Below are 20,191 nucleotides of genomic sequence, written 5' to 3' on the forward strand. Positions count from 1 at the left end.
CATAAAATACTATTTTGTTGACATCTACCCACTGTAAGTCGTACAGTAAATAGAAAGACCTTCTATGAGCTAAACCTGTACAATAGATTTGTCTTCGTTTGAAGAAGCAAACCGACCTTAAAGGTATTGTGTACAATCAAATCCCTGTGCAAATGGGCACACGCTAATTTAAGCTTAGAAGCTTATAAAACGATCATTTGTTCGCGTGAATAGTATAATAGCAGCTACGGCGCGTAAAGTAGGCAAGTTGAGCAGGGAAACCGGTGGTCTATACATTGCTCGCGATTGCAAAATTATGCTCACATCCGTATCATATTCCCCTCGTAAGCGGAAAGTGTAAAGCGAAGTATAAAAGCAACTAACAAAAAACGAAGCTCGGCACCATCATCAACCAGCAATGAAGAGCGAAGAATAATTTCAGGGCGAATGCAATATAAGAATAAATTGTACCGCAGCAACCGGCCGGTCAAGGGGGAGTTTTGTGCGGCTTTCAAATTCGGCTTTATCTCGACCACCCCAAAGGGGGGGAGGAGAGCAAAAATTTTTACGGGTGGGTGGGCTACCCTTTTTTTTGCCTGCAAATTCCCAACATGAGCTTTAGGTGCACAGCTAACGGATTCAAATTGAAGAAACATACCCGCAAACCCGCTTTGCGCAGCCAATCCCGCATCAGCACGTTAGCCTAATGTGATTCATCCCGTAAGGGACCTCCTGGGGTTGAACGGGTGGCGAATTATGTCCGTACATATATAATCATACAAGCGTGAAGCTTATGCTTTAAATGATGATTGAAAGCAGCCGCCATTCTGTATGAGTGTGTGTGTGCGAGAATAATTTTGTATGAATACAAGCTTTATCCAAACTGGATCCTTTTTCGCTCCCTTTTTCCATCCTTGGCATGGGGGGTGGGGGAGCCTTCATCTTGAATGGTGAGCGATGAAGTTGAATAGCGAATCAACTCTCAGTGCTGCTGAAGATAGATTTGTAAGCCCGGCACACTCCCCACAAACCCGGGGAGTCATCTTCGTCGAGGTCGAGGTCTGGATTACGGTAGCCGTGAATTACGCGCGCAATTCTATTAGGAAGGATCGTACACGGTATACCATCAGTATCGTTCTTGTTTCCTTTCTTTTCCAACCACCCTTCAGCTTCCAGCTGCCTGGCTAAGTTTCGCATTAAAGGTACGGCAAAAAAAAAGAACTAGTGGTAAAATGACATGCGTCTTACCGTACAGTGGAGTTGAGATAAAAAAAAAACCCCTCCAGTTCCACCTTACCGGAAGGAAGTACTGCGGACAAAGATAAGCTGCCGGTGAATGCGTGGTAACGAACGCCGTATCCATCAACGATGCTCACGGCCAGTGCTTGCCGAAGTGGTACAAATTTAAACCTTTTTGTAAGCCACGAAACGGGCAAAACGGGGTGGAAGTTGGACTGGCGCAAACAAGGTGGAAGTTAAACGCACTCAGCTCATGGCTTACCGGACTACTGGGATGGTCCCAGGGTGCGAGTTTAGAACAGTTACCGTTCGGCGTTTACGATCATGATACACACAAAAAACTGTGCTATTCGCTCGTTTGCCCTTAATGTCTTGTGGGCGTGGGGAGGGTGGCTAAAAATATGAAATATTTAGAAAACAGCAATGCCCATCGAGCGAACGAGGTTTTACATGCTATTGCCAGTGTAGAATGGTTCCCGAAACAGGGATTGAAGGTACAGGCTATGATTGTGTACGGAGCGTACGGAGCAATAATCGTTATATCGTTCTTAAAAAAAAAACACTAAACCGTTTCGAAATGTTAAATATTTGATTTAGATATTGCTTTACTTCGAACATATTTTCCTATTGCTTGCGCCCTAACAAATCCTTTAAGAAGCGTTCCTTGCTATCATAATGTGTAGCAATCAAAAGGTGATTAAATACGATACCTTTATTCCGCAAATGGAGATTCAATACCTTTCTCAAACAAACAAAAGCGCTTTTTGCTTGCTTTTTCTAGCGCAAACAAGCGCACACCTACACCTTCGGCAAACACGCACACAACACAACAATAAGGAAGTCGTAAATGTTAGGATCAGCCATGGTTCCAGTCCGTCCCGCAAACTCACTTAGGATGTTTTAAAATTGAATTTTTGCTCACAAGTCGATGCCTTCGAGCAGAAGAGAAAACCTTGAGCAAACGAAGGTCACTTACACACGTACGTATCGTCCGCCCGGTTCCCCGGGACCCATAAATGCAGAAACACCAAAGTGTGACAATAATGCCAATAATGGAGAGTATAGAGGAATGGAACAGTTAGGAAAAAAAATGCGAAATACACACAAAAAAAAATACATCAGGAAGAATAAAAACCTTCCATAATGGGGCAGAAAGCTCTACGGTACCGTTGAATGCTGTGTAAGGAAATGGCCGTTGAAGATGATGATGGTGAAGAATTGTTTGGCAGTTGGGAGGCGGCCGGAAAGCGGGGTTGGGTTCGGTTGGGTAAGCAGCGCTAGGATAATGGTGTGCGAGACCACCGGCACTAGACGATATTACACACAGGATACGCTCGGCTTGTTTGTCGGTGTCCCTTCACCGTCCCACCGTGGAGCTCAGTACGGTCGGGATGGTGAAGGGGGAAGGTGGGAAAGATCGGGTGGTTGAATTGCGGATTACCACTGTTCCGTAGCGGTGCGTATCCTGTCGACCGCGTTTCTTTTTTTATTTTTAAAGCGGAGCACAATATCATAGAGACCTACCTTACCAAGTGGAATGCACTTCGGGCACTTCGACCAGCGCCCGTCGTCTGTGGGCATGGTTTCTCCCTTCATCGAGACTTTGTATCTGCCCGGCAGCACATCTTCACGAGTGGTACGAACGGTGCGAATGTTTTCTCGGGACTCGTGTGTATGCACTCATATGTGTATGTGTGTGTGTGTTTGTTAGTGTGCACATAGATACCAAAAAAAAGGAATCCTGGTAAGGACTTGTGGACATTAATTGAGTTATGCGTGGAATACATAAATCCATGTATCCGTGTAAAAGAAAAGTATCTCGCATCCCGGAGGCAACAAATAAAGATGAACCGGAGATATCCACGTCCTGCCCCGCCCCGTTCTTCTCCCTATGAAAACCTCCCTCCCGCACCCACCTTTACCTTGTGCACCTTTACGCCGCACAATTTGTCGCATTTTCGAGGTGGATCCGCCATTTGTTGTTTTGGGGATGGCTGGTTACGTACGCGCTCTGTACATCCGTCGTGAGTTTACTAGCCGGGCCGAAAGGACGATGGCATCTTTTCATCATCATTATTACGTCTTCTTGCCGCCAGTTTCCGCGTTCGCTTCCATTCGTCCGCCCTGCCGAACCGCGACAGTGCCGGACTTCTTAACGCCGTAGCAACCAGTTCCGGCCTCTTCTCGGTGGGCGTGAGCGATTTCCGTTTCGTTATGGTGTGGGTGCAAATTACGGTGCCGCTTTGTTCGCTGTTCGCATCCGGACCTGATCCGTACGATGAAATGAAGGATGACAATCGCTCGCCGATGGCTGGAAGGAAACGCACGAAATGGAAACATTTTCTGTTGAGATGTTAATTAAAATTGGATGGTGTGCGATTGGCAAGCAGGCCTGGATAGGCCGATTAGCGAGCAATGATGATTGTACATGATCAGGAATCGCACGTAATCGGGTTGACTGGGAATAGTCGCGGCGGAAGATTTCGTCGGTTGAACGATGCAAAACTTCAAACGATGAAGGTATTTGCGCGCGATGGGGTGATGGTTTTGCTGAACAATTGTGGATTGATTGAAGGATAGCACTGCGGAGGTTTCTCTAGTGGTAAAATACCTCCTCGAATTAATTACATAATGGATAAGGAATTAATCATGATTCAGTTCAGTAACCGTTAAACATTAATAATCTTGCTATGCGTTTATATGCTAATTTCTCGTTACCAAACTTGTTGATCTGAGCATTATTTTTAACAAAACTTTATGATACTAAGTTATCGAGTTCTAGTTGCAATACTTTGTGGGGTTTCTTGAACGTTTCACAGGTGCACTACATTGTGTCAAGGTTGTTGAGGAGTTTTTCAGAAGTATGAAATGAAATTTATCATCCAAAAAGCATTCTCGACCCATCTGTGACGTCCGAAAGCTTGAAAAATGTGTGAGTTGAGCTTGGGCTTCACTCGGGTCATGTGAAAAGATTCCAATTTTATTTCATTTCTAAACTAGTCCAGTAATAATCCGTCTACATCAGCTACAATCCTCGGTAATGATTTAATGGTTCTAAAAGGTAAAAGTTTGGATTACAATGGAGTCACTGTCATTTAGCAGTTAATTAAGCATTAATGGAGGTTCTTAAGTACAGCACAATGTTTTGTATGCAATCAGTTACAAACAAAAAGAAAATCATAAGGTTTCAATTGTTTCATTGATCATCTTAAAATTTCCTCAAAAGTTAGGATTACCAATAAACAGCCCAACAAACCCCAATAAAAGTAAACATAGTATATCTTTAAAAATACTTCTAGCTAGACAGCTGACGAACGAACAATCGCACATGAAACTTTTCGCAATAAGCAATCATTACCTCAGCACAGCCGAAATTATCTTCAACAAACTAAAGATTACACAATTTGGTCCGTTCAACAACAATCCACCCAGCCGTACAAAAGGGGCATCGTTTTCATTCAGCAAAATTATCTAAAGCTTCGTAACGGTGTCTTTGTGCTGCAGGTTTGAAAGCTTTCCGTGCGCACCGTTAAGTACAATGAACAGTGCAGCAACTTCCAGCATCCCCTTGTACATGGCGATAGTGTACGGTTTGGCAGGTTGGAAAAGTTCGCCAAAGTTCATTACGACATGTTTATCGTGAAAAGAGGGCCCCGGTAAAGAAAGAACGGAAAAGAACGCTTGCTAGCAAAATGCTTTACCTTCGTTCGCTACAACTATTGAAACCGTTCGCGAAGCAAGAAGCACAACCGAAAGTCACCTTCCCGGCGGGTAGGCACCATAAATAGTCCGCAAGGGATAATGTAGAAACGGGCGGGATGAAAAAAAAAAACCCCCGCACGGTAGGCGAAACACTACCGGTAACATTATCGTGATGGTGCCGCCATATCAGATTGGAAGTTTCGTACCCCTGGCCGAACGGTGGTTCTGCACGGTAAGCGAAACCATTTGTGCCACTTTCTTGCCCATTTTCACGTGCACGCCAGCCAGCCGGTGTGCTTGGGCCGGTATTGCCCGTGAAGTGCAAGTCGTGAAGCGTTAATTAATAGACCATTTGACCCCCGGGGAGTGGTACGGTTCTGGCTGGTCGCTGATGGTAATGCGAGCCCCGGTTGGACGTGATTGCAAACGAGCTTACCTTTGCATTCGAATGGCTCTCCGTCTAATCTGCCACAAATCGCGCACCGGAGCAAACGGGGCAAGAAAATAGTTTCGGGACTTGGGGTGAGCGCTTTTGTTCTTCAACTTTCCAACACAGAAAGGTAACAAATATTCGCTTGAAAGACAACTTTTTAGCCGCTCCGTAATTCGTATTTGGGGGTGTATGTAAATTGTTTACAAAACGGTGCAAATACATTACAATTTGGTGCTGGCGGCGGAAATGTTTCGCCTGTATTGCACCACTCTCCCCGGGTCGCGCAGGCATTGGCGTGTGAGTAATGCGTACCTGAATTTTACATTTGGCAACTTGTTGTATCACTCGGTACGCAAAAGGTTTTTCTTTTTCAGTGTCATTCCATACCCGAGCGCTCTTGTTTCGAGTACCACACTGAAGGGCTGAAAAGCGTGTGGAAAATTAAACTGTTGAAAAAAGGATTTACCTCCATACACCTGGCACTTGCTGGAATGCCCCACTTCGCTACCAGCGCCAGTTAACTTTCAATCAAATTTTCCACCCGCAAAACGTTAGTCTGAGGGCTGAGTGAAAGTTAAACACCGTGTGTGTGGATGGGAGTGTACGGTTTGAGTTTTTAATTAAATAACATAATTCGTTCCTTACGGTTGTGAAATGCAGAAATGCATACGTTTGAGTGAAGACCACAAGCACAGAACGTGTTTACGGACAACTTGCAAAAAACATTGACGAATCCAGGCGTAATAAACAATCGTATGGATCAATCAATTGGGAAATTACACTGTAAAATATGCGGCACACGATACGATATGGGCTTAATTAAATTCAATTGTAAGTGTTGCAAAACTATGCATGTACTATTGGATGCTCCATTGGAAAGGGATGGAATTTATGATGTTTTTTGCGATAGATTGGCATGGAGATTCATGTTGTTTTAAGGCAATACTGAGATATCGTAGTAGCAACCAAAAAAAAAAAGGTTGTGGAAAGAAAACTCTCGTAGTTCTCAGAACTTTCAGACACACATTTAGACCAATCAAAACTATGTACAATGTCAGGATGTCTTGGAGAACTCACATTTACCAGTTAATTTAAATTGGCTTAAGTAGGCTTCAAAGATTCTCGATGAGCTCTTGATTTCTTGAAACATAATAATGAGTATTAGTAAGTAATGATTATGAGGAACTTGACGCAGACGACCCACGAGGAAATTTTCGACGAGAAATATAGCCGAAACATTACCAGTCCGCATGCAAACAACAGATTTCTTGGAATGTGTAATATCTGTATTCCAGAACAGCAGTTGTTTCTTACTTCAAAAATCGATAAACTCGACCATTTAGTTGTTGAAACATACAGCATCAATACCCAAGGTTCAACAAGGGCAAAAATCATTGACCCCTAGGAATTAATACCAGTACATAGTTTGACACTCTGTCATCAGTTCTACTGACAGTATTGCATCAAGTATTCTACGAATCCTCTCTATGAGCTGCTGAAGTAATTGAATCCAAGTGTGTGTTCGAATCATGCTGTATGAGCTCCGTCACAACATGAGAATGTCTCCATACGATTGTACTATCCAAAACTAGTTGAACCATTCTCTAGGACGGAATTAGTATTTGCAGTCCTACGTAAGGTTCATTGTATGATAGGATTGATGAAGGACTTGGATACATGACAGGTCTGACAAGCAGCTTCAAATGCAGTTCCGTTAACTCATACACGAAGACGAAAAGGGCAAACAGGTAATAACGAAGAACGTATGCTATCTTTTTCTTGTATAAAATATATTTAATATTAGTTATATATCAACCATTTTTTTTTGAATATCACTAACTCGACTTTCGTTATTATCTGCCCAGCTATTAAATGTAAGTAGTACCAATCTGGTACAACCTGGTTAAAACGCCATTTTGCGATCGTTCTTCGAGAGTTAAAAAAAATAGTGATGTAGTTGCAGTCGGTTTCGGAAACGAAGAAACGGATGTATTTTGCTTGTAAATAACTAAACAGACCATGCATAGAAAATAATAGTCCTGCTGCTATAAATTTTTAACAAACGGAAAACTAGTCACTACACCAGTAATGGTATGCAGTCGCATTGGCGAAAACTTTCCCATGTGACCGCAAGCAAATCCCAGCTGTGAGCGAAAGCGTGAAACAAACTTTTTGCAAGTCAATTTCTTCCGTTCCAAAATATTTCACTCTACAGTTTACAACATCCTTGACGAACGGAATTGTGGAACGATAATGCAACTCTGGCCAAGGAAAGACTACGCTCCATTTGCGGTGCGCCCTGTAACAAACATATCGGCCCCATTAGAAGTTGTGCTTCCGAGTGGTTGCGAGGGGCAGTAAATCGGATACGAAAAGGCAAACATACTTTCAGAGCTTACGCGAAGTGCTGGCTATGTTTTGTGCGGAACTTTCCCATGTCCGGCGCATCTTCCACATGTCCGAGCGTTCGGTTCTATCGGTGTGTTGCCGTATGCATGCCGGGTCGTTCTTTTGACCAGCTCGAAGACTTTGTCCCATTTTCTATCGAACGTCTCGTCCCAGCATTGACGCGACGCTAAAAGCAAACATGGTGTTCAACTCCGCTCGCATCGGTAATAGAATTGGTAAATATTGAACCGAAATAACGTTGTACGTGGTTTTTTTTATGCTGCTTTTCAACGTACAACATTCTTATGTACGCTGGTGATGGCTCGTGTAGAAGCTTATTCAGTTCCAAAAAGCGCTCCAACGATACGTCAAACTTTGGGCAAACTAAGCAGCTTTTTTGTGTGCTTGAAACGCTGAGAGGGTAAAAAAATCAAACTTGTGTACATAATCTTGTGCAGCGTTCCGTTTCCGTTTGACTGGAGCGACTTTTACGTGCGCCTGAACGTGATCGTACGGTTCATGTTTGCTAGGCCATTTGCTGGATAACCATTCACCGTGTGCTTGATGGAAAGAAAATTTGTCAGTTGTAGTCACGACGTGTGTTCCAGATACAACCGTCCACATAATGCGCTTCACGCCCTACGGGCCAAATGATCGTGTAGATTTGTATGGACGTGAGAAGTTGTGGAAAAATAAATAGTGCGAAATTATTTGCCAATATTTGCGATGTACAAGGGACGAGCGTGTGCAAGTGTTGAAAGATGGAACATTTATCGCTCGGAAGAAGTAACAGCGAATGCATCGACATTAGCACTGGGTTCAAGTGTTCATGTTCAAGTGTTTGAGTGCAGTTGCATTCCCAAACTTGGAGGAAAAATTTAACAACAATTCTTCAAGAGCATTTATAAGGATCTTTTAATTTGTTTGGATTCTTACTATTTTCATACGTATTTTCAAATCACAGGAAGAAGCATCGTTACACAATAACTTAGCAATAAATTCAACGCACTTGTTGGTTGCGAAGTTTTCTTAAAATGTAGCTTTTGCCAGTTAACCCCCCTTTTTCCGCTTAACCATATTGAAATTGGTCGAATTGTCGAAATCAAATCGATTATTGTATTCTCTTTTTCTTTGCAAAACATAACAGGTTTAGCCGAGATTTCCAAAAACGGACTATGAAATTCAACACAAAATGATTTACGACGTGCACATTGTTGCAACTGGTTTCATTTGCGTTTGTGTGTGTGTGTGTTTGACTTTCGCTACATTTTGTCTGCCTTTAAGGTCTGAAATAATGCGCAATCAGCTGGAAAAGGTAATTAGGGGCCCGGTGGAACGGGCAAGGGAGTGGGTGTTGCTTCGGTTCCCACTTCCGCACCGAACAACACGATGACATCATTCCCCGAGGATGCGCCCATTGTGGCTCAAAAGCTGGCGCCTGTTGTGTTTCGTACGGAAGACGTACGAAGACGTAAGAGTGAAATGAATCGAATCAATTTTCTCACCCGCAGGCACGGTTGGCTGTCGACGTTCCACTTGCTGATGTTGATGTTGAGCGGCGGTAACAACATTCGTCAACCACCTGCCCATGGTATCCGCCCGCATCGAGATTGATTCTACCAGCGCTGAACCCAACCTTCTTAGGATGGGTCAAATTTCTCTTGGGAAAAGAGACGGTGGCCTGCCAGGGCACGAATGCGACGGAATTCAATTCAATCATGAAATTTACTAATTTCCCCCAGATGAAATCGAATGATAATGAATTATAACGGTTTCCTGCGAGGTTGGTGATGGGACACTAACAGTGCGGGGATATGAAAAAGTGGAAAATAAAAAGGAATCTGGGCCCTGGTGCTGTCTCGATGCAGTTCGCTGGTCCGTTGTGGCGTTGAGAAGACAGACAGCAATGCCATGCCATCGGTTGGCAGCATTCGAAGGCAATATCGTTTTGAATAGTTTGCCCCAGGGCCGGTGTACTATTCTTCCCGACCATCCTTCCGTGTCCTTTGTATTACGAAAAACATCCTTTCATTTCACTTCGGTTCGATACGATGCTGCAGAAGGATGATGCGGAACTGGGTTTGTAAAGGTTGGGAGGTATTATTTTTTTTATCGCTCAACCTTTATTTGCTGCATGTTCTTCTTTGCATTTCCCTCCACTCGATCGAAACAAGTTGCGTAGTATTTGATTTCTTCCGTTTTTCTATTTCCTCCCTTTTTTTTCCCTCGTAGCAAACCATTCAGCCATCGGCCGTCCATTGGACCAAGGCAGACCAAACATGCGGACACAAGAAACACTCCACAGCCTTAAACACGGCCACGACCGGATAGCGATCTCCGTGCCTGGTGTAATTAATTTTTTGCCCGAAGGGCCTGTGGCACGAAAAACCCACCCTGCCAGCACCCAAGCTGCCCTTCAGCGACCCGGAAGGTTAAAGCGGATCGGGATCGGGTTCGGGACCGCTTTTATGAGCTACTAATCAGGGCCACCAGTTTATGTCCGGTGGTGACCCGCTGAGAGTTAATGAGCGATGCTAGGAAATGGAACCTTTCCAGCACGCTGCAAGTGTATGGTAAAGGCATTTCGTAGCTGTTTGAAGAGTTTTTGTCCATTTTCTTTTTCCTTCCCCTCGATATGCATGCGAGCCTCGAAAAGCTCGCCGCGTTTGAATGTAAAGAGACGGATTAATTTTGCAATCTGAGCTGTTGTCAAGAATGGTTTTGAGATTTTGATCGAAAAAGGCTTTATCCTACTTTCGTCCGGTTGTTTGCAAAGGTCAAACAAGAATTTGAAAGGATAGAATGCTTTTTCCCTCCATTTTAGCTTCGCTAAAAGCAATAAAACTTAGTCGTATCGTTTGACGCTCGGTTAAACAAAAATAATAGAATAATATTTAAGCGAACATTTTTTGTTGTTTAATAAAACGAAGTTTCCCTTAAAAGCAAGTAAACGACCCATCAATGCAGGGATAAAAATGTTTTCTTGAAATTCAATCCAAAAGGTTCCGTCCTAAGAAATCCACCACCTTCCAATCGTTAAGCCTTAGAAATTAGACCTCTGCTCATGGTTCATTACCGTTTGGGATCTGTAATCGTAATGGTCAATTATTTCCAAATTCATCATTCACTTTGCGTCTCTAGATGAAGAAATGCTTTTAAGTGGGGTTAGTACAATTGATTGAATTTTTGGTCATCGTTTTAAAGATTTAGTTAACCTCAAGAGAATCTTCCTGATGTCTCGTTGCGATAGTCTCGATAACATCCTTATCGGGCTGCCCGATAACATCCTTATCGGGCTGCCCGATAACATCCTTAACGGGCCCGATAACACCTTTATTGAGGAACCACCAATTTTATCTACTTCAACATGTTCCTGTGCAATTTGCAAAGAACCCAAGAAAAGAAGACGGATCAATCAAATTGCAGATTTTCTCAAAACTGATTCAACAACTCCTTATTTCTGCCATCTATTCCTTTATAACAACACCAGCAAAGGAATATTTTGATTATGCCAACGCAACAAGTGGAATATGATTGGATTGCACAAATGTCTGCCTCATCGCTTATTGCATTCCGCTAATGCTTCTAGAAGCATCCAAAATCCAGTGCGCAACTAAGTGGGCACTGGTGCGATGAATCTTGCCGTCGAATACCTTCACTAACGATTATGGTCGACTACAAAGCTATCTGCTGGAACCGTTGCAACCTACGTGCTCGTTAAAATGCGTGTTTGCCGATGGAAGCATACTTACCATCACCGTTGCGCCATTGTTGCCCCGTCTTTAAAGTTGGCCCCGCCTGTAGTTGGTGGATCGGTGGCTACCGAACAGGATCCGCTTGAAGGCCTGCCGGAACTCGGGACTGAAGATGGTGTAGATGACGGGATTGAGCGTGGAGTTGAAGTAGCCGAGCCAGAGAAAGAGCGACGCAACCGTATCGTTGATCGAGCAGCTCTCGCACAGTGGCAGCAGCAGGGCGGTCAGAAAAAATGGCAACCAACACACCACGAACGCCCCGGTGATGATGGCAAGCGTTTTGGCCGCCTTGCGCTCACGCTTTGCCTCGAGCGTTTCCTTGCGCTTGGATACCTGGGCGTGTGGGTTCGGCGTGCTGGAGATGTTGAGCGTGGAACCGCCGCCAGTCACCGCACCCTGCAGCCCACCGGTCGGCGTCGCCACCAGATGGCCTGCCGTGGGCGGTTGCTTCGACGCTTGATTGTGCTGGTGCGCCGCCAGTTCCGGATGAAGTGCCCGGGGCGTTTGGGGCTGGTGATGGTGGGGTGGAAGCAGCGGCGAGGTGGGCAGCTGGTTCGATTGTACCGGACAGGCAGCTACGGTCAACGGTGTGCCACCGTTTCCACTAGGGCTGGTTTTGCCACCGGTCAGGTTCGGTCGAGGGTTGTTATTGTTCGATTCCGAACCGCCCGCTGACTGCGCTAACTGCTGGTGCGTGACCTCGTACGACACCGTCGGTATTTGATTGTTGCCCAGCGGTGTGTTGTTGCCCTGATGTTCGGAAACGAGAAGAACACAAAACGAAACACCCACGGAATTGAACACACTGATCGATCGCTTGGGGGAAGGAAAATCACACCGGAGTCCGTGAGCATGCGATTGGGAGATTCGCTTGCCAGTGTGCGTATTCGTGCCATCCGGAAGAAGGGTTGCATAAACAGTGTAGATGTTTCCGGCCACTGAAGTGTTGCACTTCATTCCAGCAGTTGGATGCAAATTGATTGCACAAAAAGGGGGCTGCATTCCTTCGATTCGGCCACCGAAGCATCACTGGCACCGACCGGAATGTACTTGTGTAAGTTCGATTAAGAGGCTATCGAAATGGAATCAACCATCGAACGCAAACGGATGCAGCTGTAAATCGAACTGATTGAGGGCAGGTTTTGTGGATTTGAGACAAGTTCGTTGTTGGAATGCAGTGAAATCCGTAAAATAACACTGCAAATTTAATTCGTTTCGTGATTGTGCATCAAACAATAGAATCCGGAACATTCAAGATACACCTAATCCATAGTGTGAAACATTCTCAGTGGCAGTCTACATTTTCCTAGAGGACAATTTCGCTCTAAATAATATTTGCATACGGCATTTCAAAAATTTGCCCAAATTACATCGTTCGAAGAATAGACCGAACTCAGACCGACCTCTTGTCGAAACCGATAGTATCGACCAATTATTCGGCACCGTACTCGAGCTCAGCATTCGCTACTGTAGTGGTGCGACAAGTAGCCAGCACGACCGTTTTCCCCCCACTCGCAGCACGGTGACGGTGGGGAAAGGCGAGGGAAAATCTTTCCCATTCGTGCTTAAGAGTGAAGTGCTGTTAGTTTTGCCACCTCAAATGAAGTGGCTTGTTGAATTTTAATGATTCGTGGTCTTCCCCGCGTTTGTCTCGCTTACCTCATCGCCACTGAACGTCGTTTCGAGACCTTTCCGTTCCGGAGCGTTCGTGCTGTCCTCCGTATCTTCGACGGTGTTGACCGTGTTGGTCGAGTTGCCCTCCACAAGCCCGAGCGACGAAACGGCCGACTTGGTGGGATTGGTGAACTTTTTCTTCAGGTGAAATCGTATCTTCGACTTTGGCTTTGGTGTTTCCTCCTGGTGTGCGGCGATGGTGTGGCCCACGTCCGTTCCGTGTGGCGGTGGTTTTTGTTAAAATCGACAACGGTTAGATAATTACGAACATGAAAGAAAGAACCGGGGTCAGTGTGGAGCAAAGGCGGGGCGCAGGATGATTGCGTTATCCGCGTAATTCGTTTTGCCGCTTGGTGCGCGACCGTTTGCATTGATTTTAACTGTGCCCGTACCTGATTGCTGCTGTTCGGTGTGGCGGGTATTTTCGGCCCCCGACGGTGTATCCGCCGTCTGGCAGTTTGATAAATTTTCCAATACAGCACTAGGATAACAAAGAGAGGAACGTAAAACGTACAGCACGTGGCAAACACCTGTGGGGACACACGAATGCATGGAGAAGGTTGGTGGTAAAGTGAGTAATGAACCCGTCGGCAGCATAGTTCCCAGCCTAACTACCTGGTAAGCGATGTTCTGCGAAACCATGCACTTTTTCTCCTCTATTCGTTGTAGGTACTCTGGATCTTTCCAGCCGAACTGTGGTGCCAGCGATACGATGACGGACGCGAACCAAACGAGGAAGATCATCGTAAAGACACGGCGGCTGGTACGAGAGTGGATGTAGTCGATGTTTGTCACCGCCCAGTACCTGTGGGAAATTTAAAATGAAGTATTCATTAGCAGTTGCTGGTTTAGCAGATCGGAAGGATTCTTTCTTATGAAACTGTTCAAATTTCTTTCGAATGTGTGACAGTGACAGTTTACCTATCGGTTGCTATAGCTACTAGATGAAGGATGGATGCTGTGCAACAGAGTACATCACACGACGTCCATATATCACACAGCTCTGGACCAAGGATCCAACCGCGACTTATCTGTTGAGTTCAGAGCAAAAAAAATATAGCTTTGTGACATTTTCATTGTGACACTTCGTGGAAATTGACCGATCGATCAAAGTTTGTATAGACTGTTCCACAAATTGTAATTGCATTTAAGTCATATTGAAGATTCAGGAGAATATTCGAATAAATTTTAAACATGGATGACATTTTCTTGCAAAACAGTAAAAACTAGCGATCTTTCCACTTCGCTTGTTTCGGTTACTTGAGATGTGTTGAGATGTGCTCTTTGTAAAATGTGTTGACTTTAGTCCTTGAAATACGCAAATCAATTGTTAATTTAGTGGACATATTCGAATATAATGTGGATAATATGTGGATTATGCTTATTCTTTTAAAAAAATCTAACAATTTTTGCTAACTGGACTTTTTTAAACTGTTTCTTTGCGAAGTTTTTGCAAAAATTCTTGGATCTTTGCTCCAAAAGGATTGCCGATCAGTGACCTGGTAGATATCGGTTCCCTTATTGCCTAAAGATTCGCAATACTTTTAACAAAAAGGTAAATTAATAAATTTGAGTATTATTATGTTTTATATCAATACTCAATGGCTTTTGATATATTTCACACTATTATTGAAGTAAATTTCAGTTTCAACAAAACGATTAGTATATTTTTTATCAACAAAAAAGAAGGTAATGTGACCCCATGTCTACTCCTTTAAGGCGTTACAACGCTTGCAATTTTCGAAAGGAACAGATTAGCTAGCCTGTTTTAGTGCTGAATACGCGTTAAATATGGGAGTCGGAGAGACAATTAGCGTGCTGCGAATAATTACCTCGTACACGGCACCGAGCGGCATCACCAGACACGCCACGAACAGATCGGCGACGGCCAACGATGCGACCAGATAATTAGCTACATTTTGTAAATTACGCTCTAAAATGATGGCAGCTATTACGAAAACGTTTCCTGCGGAAGAAAAGAAAGGGGGAAGAAGGGAATAAAGGGAAAGAAAGCGGTGAGTGGTACGGTTGTGCAAGGTGGACGGTTGGCAAAAGCTTGGCAAAGAAAGGTTCAACGTTGCTGTTGAATCCCCCGGAAAAGGTACGTTTGCAAGCGTGTATGTTTGTACTTGTGTTTTTATAAAGGATGGGCTGAATGGTTTGTGGAAATCAGCTGGCTGGTACTTGAATATCTGCTTGAAGTGCAATTAAGGTAACAAGCTGGATTTATTACGGGAATACTAGAAGAAATCAGATAGGATTTTACAAGCCGTATGACGAGTAAAATGCATTTGAATGTTCGCACAAAGACGTACAAATCATCATGTCTTTATTGCAATGCAAGCTGTGCTCAGAATACAAAAAGAATAAGTTTTGCTTAGCATGAAATAATTCGTACATAACATTTCCAAAAGTTTAACACCAAAAACCATTAAATTGACCGATCCGGCTTGTCGCATTAACGGCATTCACTTCAGTGCATAATGTATGAATCGGGAACACAGTGACATGTGATACACTGCCACATAGCCATTAAAATATTCATCCAACCAAGCATCAAAACATGTGCAGTGAAATCGGTACGAACGCAGCACAAAAACCAACAAACCAATTCACACACTCATGACGAAAATATTGGCACCAAAACGGACCCACCCATAACTGTATGGGATAAAACATTCACATACGGGCGGCGATACTGAATGAGCCGTTTTATGGCCGGACGCAATGTTGATCCGATTCATTTTTAATTCACCTCCGTACGCCTGTACCGCCCCGCAAACGTGTGGTAATGGAACGTAGCCGTGCGCCAATCCACCGTACTCACCTATCACGGTGACTAAAATCATCAATCCTAGCACGAGCGAGGTGATCGCCATCACGATCACGTCGGCGAGCGGCTCGTCGGCGGTACCGTTGAAGATGGCCGGAACCAGCCCGAGGTCGGTGGTGTTGGCGAACGCATTTGCAGACTCGTTGAAGAACGTTTCATTAGCGATGCTGCCGACGTCGGCACTCAGGTACGAATCGGGACTACCGCTGTCGATGAATATATAATCGTACACGTCTGTGCGCCAATGTGCCAGTTGGACGGAAGTCAGACCGGTTGAGGATGATGACGGGAATGATGATGATGATGATGATGATGCGGACGATTTGCCAGCAGCCCCGGACATCACCGGAAACCATCCGGATGGATGGCGAGAAAACGTTTGTTCGGTCGGTGGTCGATGGGCGGAAAAATGAAACGATAGGAATGGAGAGGAAAACGACTTCCGGTTAGGGCCAGCATACAAAGATCCGATGGTACCCATAAAGAGTCGTACGATTATAAGTTGGCTATCGTTTGGATGACACAAAGTAAAGAATACGTGTTGGATAATCCTCATACCTAGCCTAGAAATTGATTTAATAAGCCTGTTTTTGTGGTGCACTATTGTATTTGTTTTCCAAATAATATGATCAATTAACGGATTGGCAGCAACACTTCAGAGCTATGAAAGTCATACGTCTAATCCAACTTCTGCTTATATCATGATCTTTAATTTTCTAGATGATCGATATTGTGACCTTCCATAACTCGATCACACTGCTATTCGAATGTATGTTTTGTAGAAATTAAATTAATCTTCGTGACTTCTACCACTACTCCAGGGTTGCAGCAAATGATGTAACCGTAAGAAAATGTCGTTACTGAAGCTGATTACTCATTCAAACATTCCCGTGTCCTGTGTCCGGTAGTCCGTTACTCCTATGTGCGTTACATTCCTTCACGTGCCGCGGCAGGACACTGCCCGGAGACCGAAACCGGAAACGATAAACCCAGCATCGGAGGGCCGGAAACGACACCCGTCACCGCTCCAACGCTTCCTTACAACGTCCATTACAAATTCATTAACATACCGTTCGCCTTGGAGAGGGCGGTCGCCAGGCTTGGTGGCCGGGGTGGTGGTGCCTTATGGAAATCCATTGGTGCGAATGGGTGCACGATACGCCGGCCGCTCGACTACTATAAGGCGCGTCCGCTAGCCATCGGGAGGCGTTCCAAACGTGCGCTACCTACGAGCACCCGCCGGCCGATCGATGGCGAATGCACTGGCTATCGGTTGGATGGGTGTCGGTACATCGGTGGAACCTGGAAAGCAAATTATGAAAGCGTGTTAGTGTCGTGATGGTTATTAGATAGGAACCGTCGTTTACGGGTTGAAATCGGATAAAGTGAGAAATATGACTCATTCTCGAGGGAGTAGCATGAATAAATGTTTAATTAAACGCTCAAATATGCAATTAGAATATTTGGGACAGCTTGCCTATAGCTAGTGGGATGAAGTAATTGAATTGGGTTAACGGCATTCATTACTCCACTACAAGATGGCAGTTGAACTGATCTGAAAGGGATCGCGAAATAATGAAAGCGAATTTTAACCCCATCAGATCTAACGATGTACTTGAGGAAAACCACAAACACGAAGAAAACTCATGAAAATTCCCAAATAGTATAGAATCAATATTAACTACTGATCGAAAGTAACATTACGATATTGAAAACATATACATAATCGACGAAAACCGGAATTAACTACTTGATTACTGAATGTAAGGTACTGATGTCGACCGCTTAATGGACTCCAATAAAAATTTAGTGACTTCTTGGTCAAGAAAATTTTCCATGAATTTCAATTCAATTGCATTTTTTTTAATATCTGTCCTTTGCCAGGATCAACAGGTTGGCGTTGAAGTTCCGTATTTCTCTGAAATTGTCATTAAAACGCAAAGAAGTAAGCCATGAAACGTACGATTTGGTACGTTTCAACTAATACAATGCCATCTTCAGAACAAAACGCCTAAGTTTAGGCAATCTGCTGTACAATATAACATCTATATCGTTTAATGCATTTATAAATACTTTAAAACAATGAAACAGTTTTATGAAAAATCTTGATTTTAAAACTACTTTAACACCTGATGATGATGGATAATATAGATGCAGTTTTTAGCATTTTCGGCTATATATTACGGAGAGTGACCGTTGTAGAAGAAGGTCGTATCAAATAGATAATTAGTTCAACAGGTTAATTCCAGATAAGAAACATATTTGATTTACCTCAGGCTAAGTGATTTTAATTAAGAAATATTTACACTGATTGAAATGCTTATTGAGAAGCGAATTGTTTTTAAAAAATTTATCCGCAGTTAGCGTTTGTATATCGGTACAATAAGAAATGCATTGAAAAAACCATTCCCTGATAACAGGTAACGTTCCCTTTCGCTTGCAGTAAGTCATCCGTACAGAAATACGCCAACCGGTCGTAGAAGTTACCCAATAAATCATACCCAGATACGACCCTCATACGCACAGCTCCTAAACAAAGGAGAGAGAGAGAGAAAGAAAGAGGGAAAAAACGGCAGTTAATCGCGAGAATGAAGTGCCTTTCATCTTCATCATCTGCCGGAACTAACTTTACCGCGTCTCCAGCTCCGCTCTTCAGTCTTCCGCCCATTCTCCCCAGTAACTTTGTGGCGCATTGCATGCAAGTGTGGCAAAACTTTCGCCCAACCAGTCGAAGCGGAATGCGCACTGGGAGACGAGTGAGCGAGCGAGATAGAAACGATTTGCTGAACGCGATGAAGCATTCCGGCGAGCGAACGAGGAATTATCGGAGTGAAGCGGTAGCGCAATGCATCACACACCAGCACACATCTTTGGCCGTTCGTCCGTACCATTGAATGGAGGAATTTAACCAGGTAGCTTGCTTTCACGTTCAATCATAACTTTCGTTCGCCGCGATAAGGAACTGCTTCCGGTGCTGCGGTACGCTTGATGGAGGCGCCTTGCCCTTCACACAGTCACATATTCACCCACATGGTGAGTTCGGTTCCATACGTAATGCTGGATCGTACCATTTATCAAGCGGTGTAGACGAAAATCTTCCGCACCGTATAAAGCTTACCGGCTCGAATGTGCACTACCCTGCACGGTTGTGTGCTGTCAACCCTCTTGAAACACCTGGAAATATGCGCTCGTGCATCTTTAAACGCTTGGCATCGTGTCGCTTTTTACCTGATTTCCCAGCGGAGATCGTTGGTTGTTTGATCGCGCCCGGTTTGGGCAAAAGTTCTTCCCTTTTCTGGGGGGAAATCTCAAGCAAACGCAATCTCACAGACAGATGACCACCCGGCAGGAAAGCCAACAGGAAGCAAACGTTAACGGCAACGGCGAGTCTTTTGGAATAAAAACAAACTTAAGGATGGAGAAAAATAATAAAACTTTCACTTTGTTGGCTTTCGGTGGCGACATAATCACCACTGTTATTCTATCGCCGTTTCTTTCGTCACTGTTCATCAGTTCATCAGTACCGTCGGCTAACCCGTTGCCTCCCCAGCGTTCTCCCGCTCATGGTTGGTACGATAATTTATTGGAAAAGTTTCTAATTTCCCAAGGTACGCGAAGTCGTTGTGCGCGATTCAAGCTTAAGTGTGCTGTTCGGCACAGGTCACGCCATTGGGAGCACACGAAAAATGGTAGCTCACAAACATTTTCCACAAAAAATAAAAAATCATTGTACGGGCACAAAGCTGTCAGATACTTTTATAATGGCTTCGAAGAATAGGATCAATATTCAAGTATTAAAATCTCTCGAGAGCGGTTGATGGTTGACATGATCGGAATTGATGATAAACTATGTGGTAATTGCAGAAGGGTAATGACAATTTACTTAATTTTGAGAATATTTATTTTGTAAGCGAAAATTCTTGCGTGGTTCTTGACTTTTTTTGCCTTTATTTACCGTCAACTGAGCAGACACACACCCTCAACAAAACACTGTTCCACGAATACGAGATTTGAAAGAAATGTGTTTCCACCACCGAGCAATGTTCTAACGGGCGGGTTGATTAACGAGGTTTCATGGTTTGCTATCGTTTCATGTTACACACATTACACCACCTTTCAAGTGCTAATGAGCAAAGTTGTGCACTTGAAACGCTTAACGAATGCTACTCAGCACAGCACCAGCACCAT

General features: G+C 44.1%; 1 protein-coding gene across 1 annotated transcript; it reads right to left on the bottom strand.

The window, feature by feature from the left end:
• Positions 1–11,523: 11,523 nt before the first annotated feature.
• LOC128713996 (5-hydroxytryptamine receptor-like) lies at positions 11,524–17,140 on the bottom strand. The gene is made up of 8 exons (XM_053808871.1): positions 17,074–17,140; positions 15,998–16,237; positions 15,003–15,136; positions 14,092–14,201; positions 13,786–13,975; positions 13,563–13,700; positions 13,156–13,353; positions 11,524–12,246 (listed from the first exon to the last, which is right to left on the bottom strand). The coding sequence occupies exons 1-8, from the start codon at positions 17,138–17,140 to the stop codon at positions 11,524–11,526; spliced, it is 1,800 nt and encodes a 599-aa protein (XP_053664846.1).
• Positions 17,141–20,191: the final 3,051 nt, after the last annotated feature.

This window comes from Anopheles marshallii, chromosome 3 (genome assembly GCF_943734725.1).
Source record: "Anopheles marshallii chromosome 3, idAnoMarsDA_429_01, whole genome shotgun sequence".
Lineage (NCBI taxonomy): Eukaryota > Metazoa > Arthropoda > Insecta > Diptera > Culicidae > Anopheles > Anopheles marshallii.

Excerpts from the sequence above, each read along its gene's own strand:
- LOC128713996 (XM_053808871.1), bottom strand. The coding sequence starts at position 17,140 with ATGGATTTCCATAAGGCACCACCACCCCGGCCACCAAGCCTGGCGACC. Across the intron at positions 14,202-15,002 it reads CGCTCGGTGCCGTGTACGAG|ATAAGTCGCGGTTGGATCCT; the intron begins GTAATTATTCGC and ends TGAACTCAACAG. Across the intron at positions 13,701-13,785 it reads CGCAGAACATCGCTTACCAG|GTGTTTGCCACGTGCTGTAC; the intron begins GTAGTTAGGCTG and ends GTGTCCCCACAG.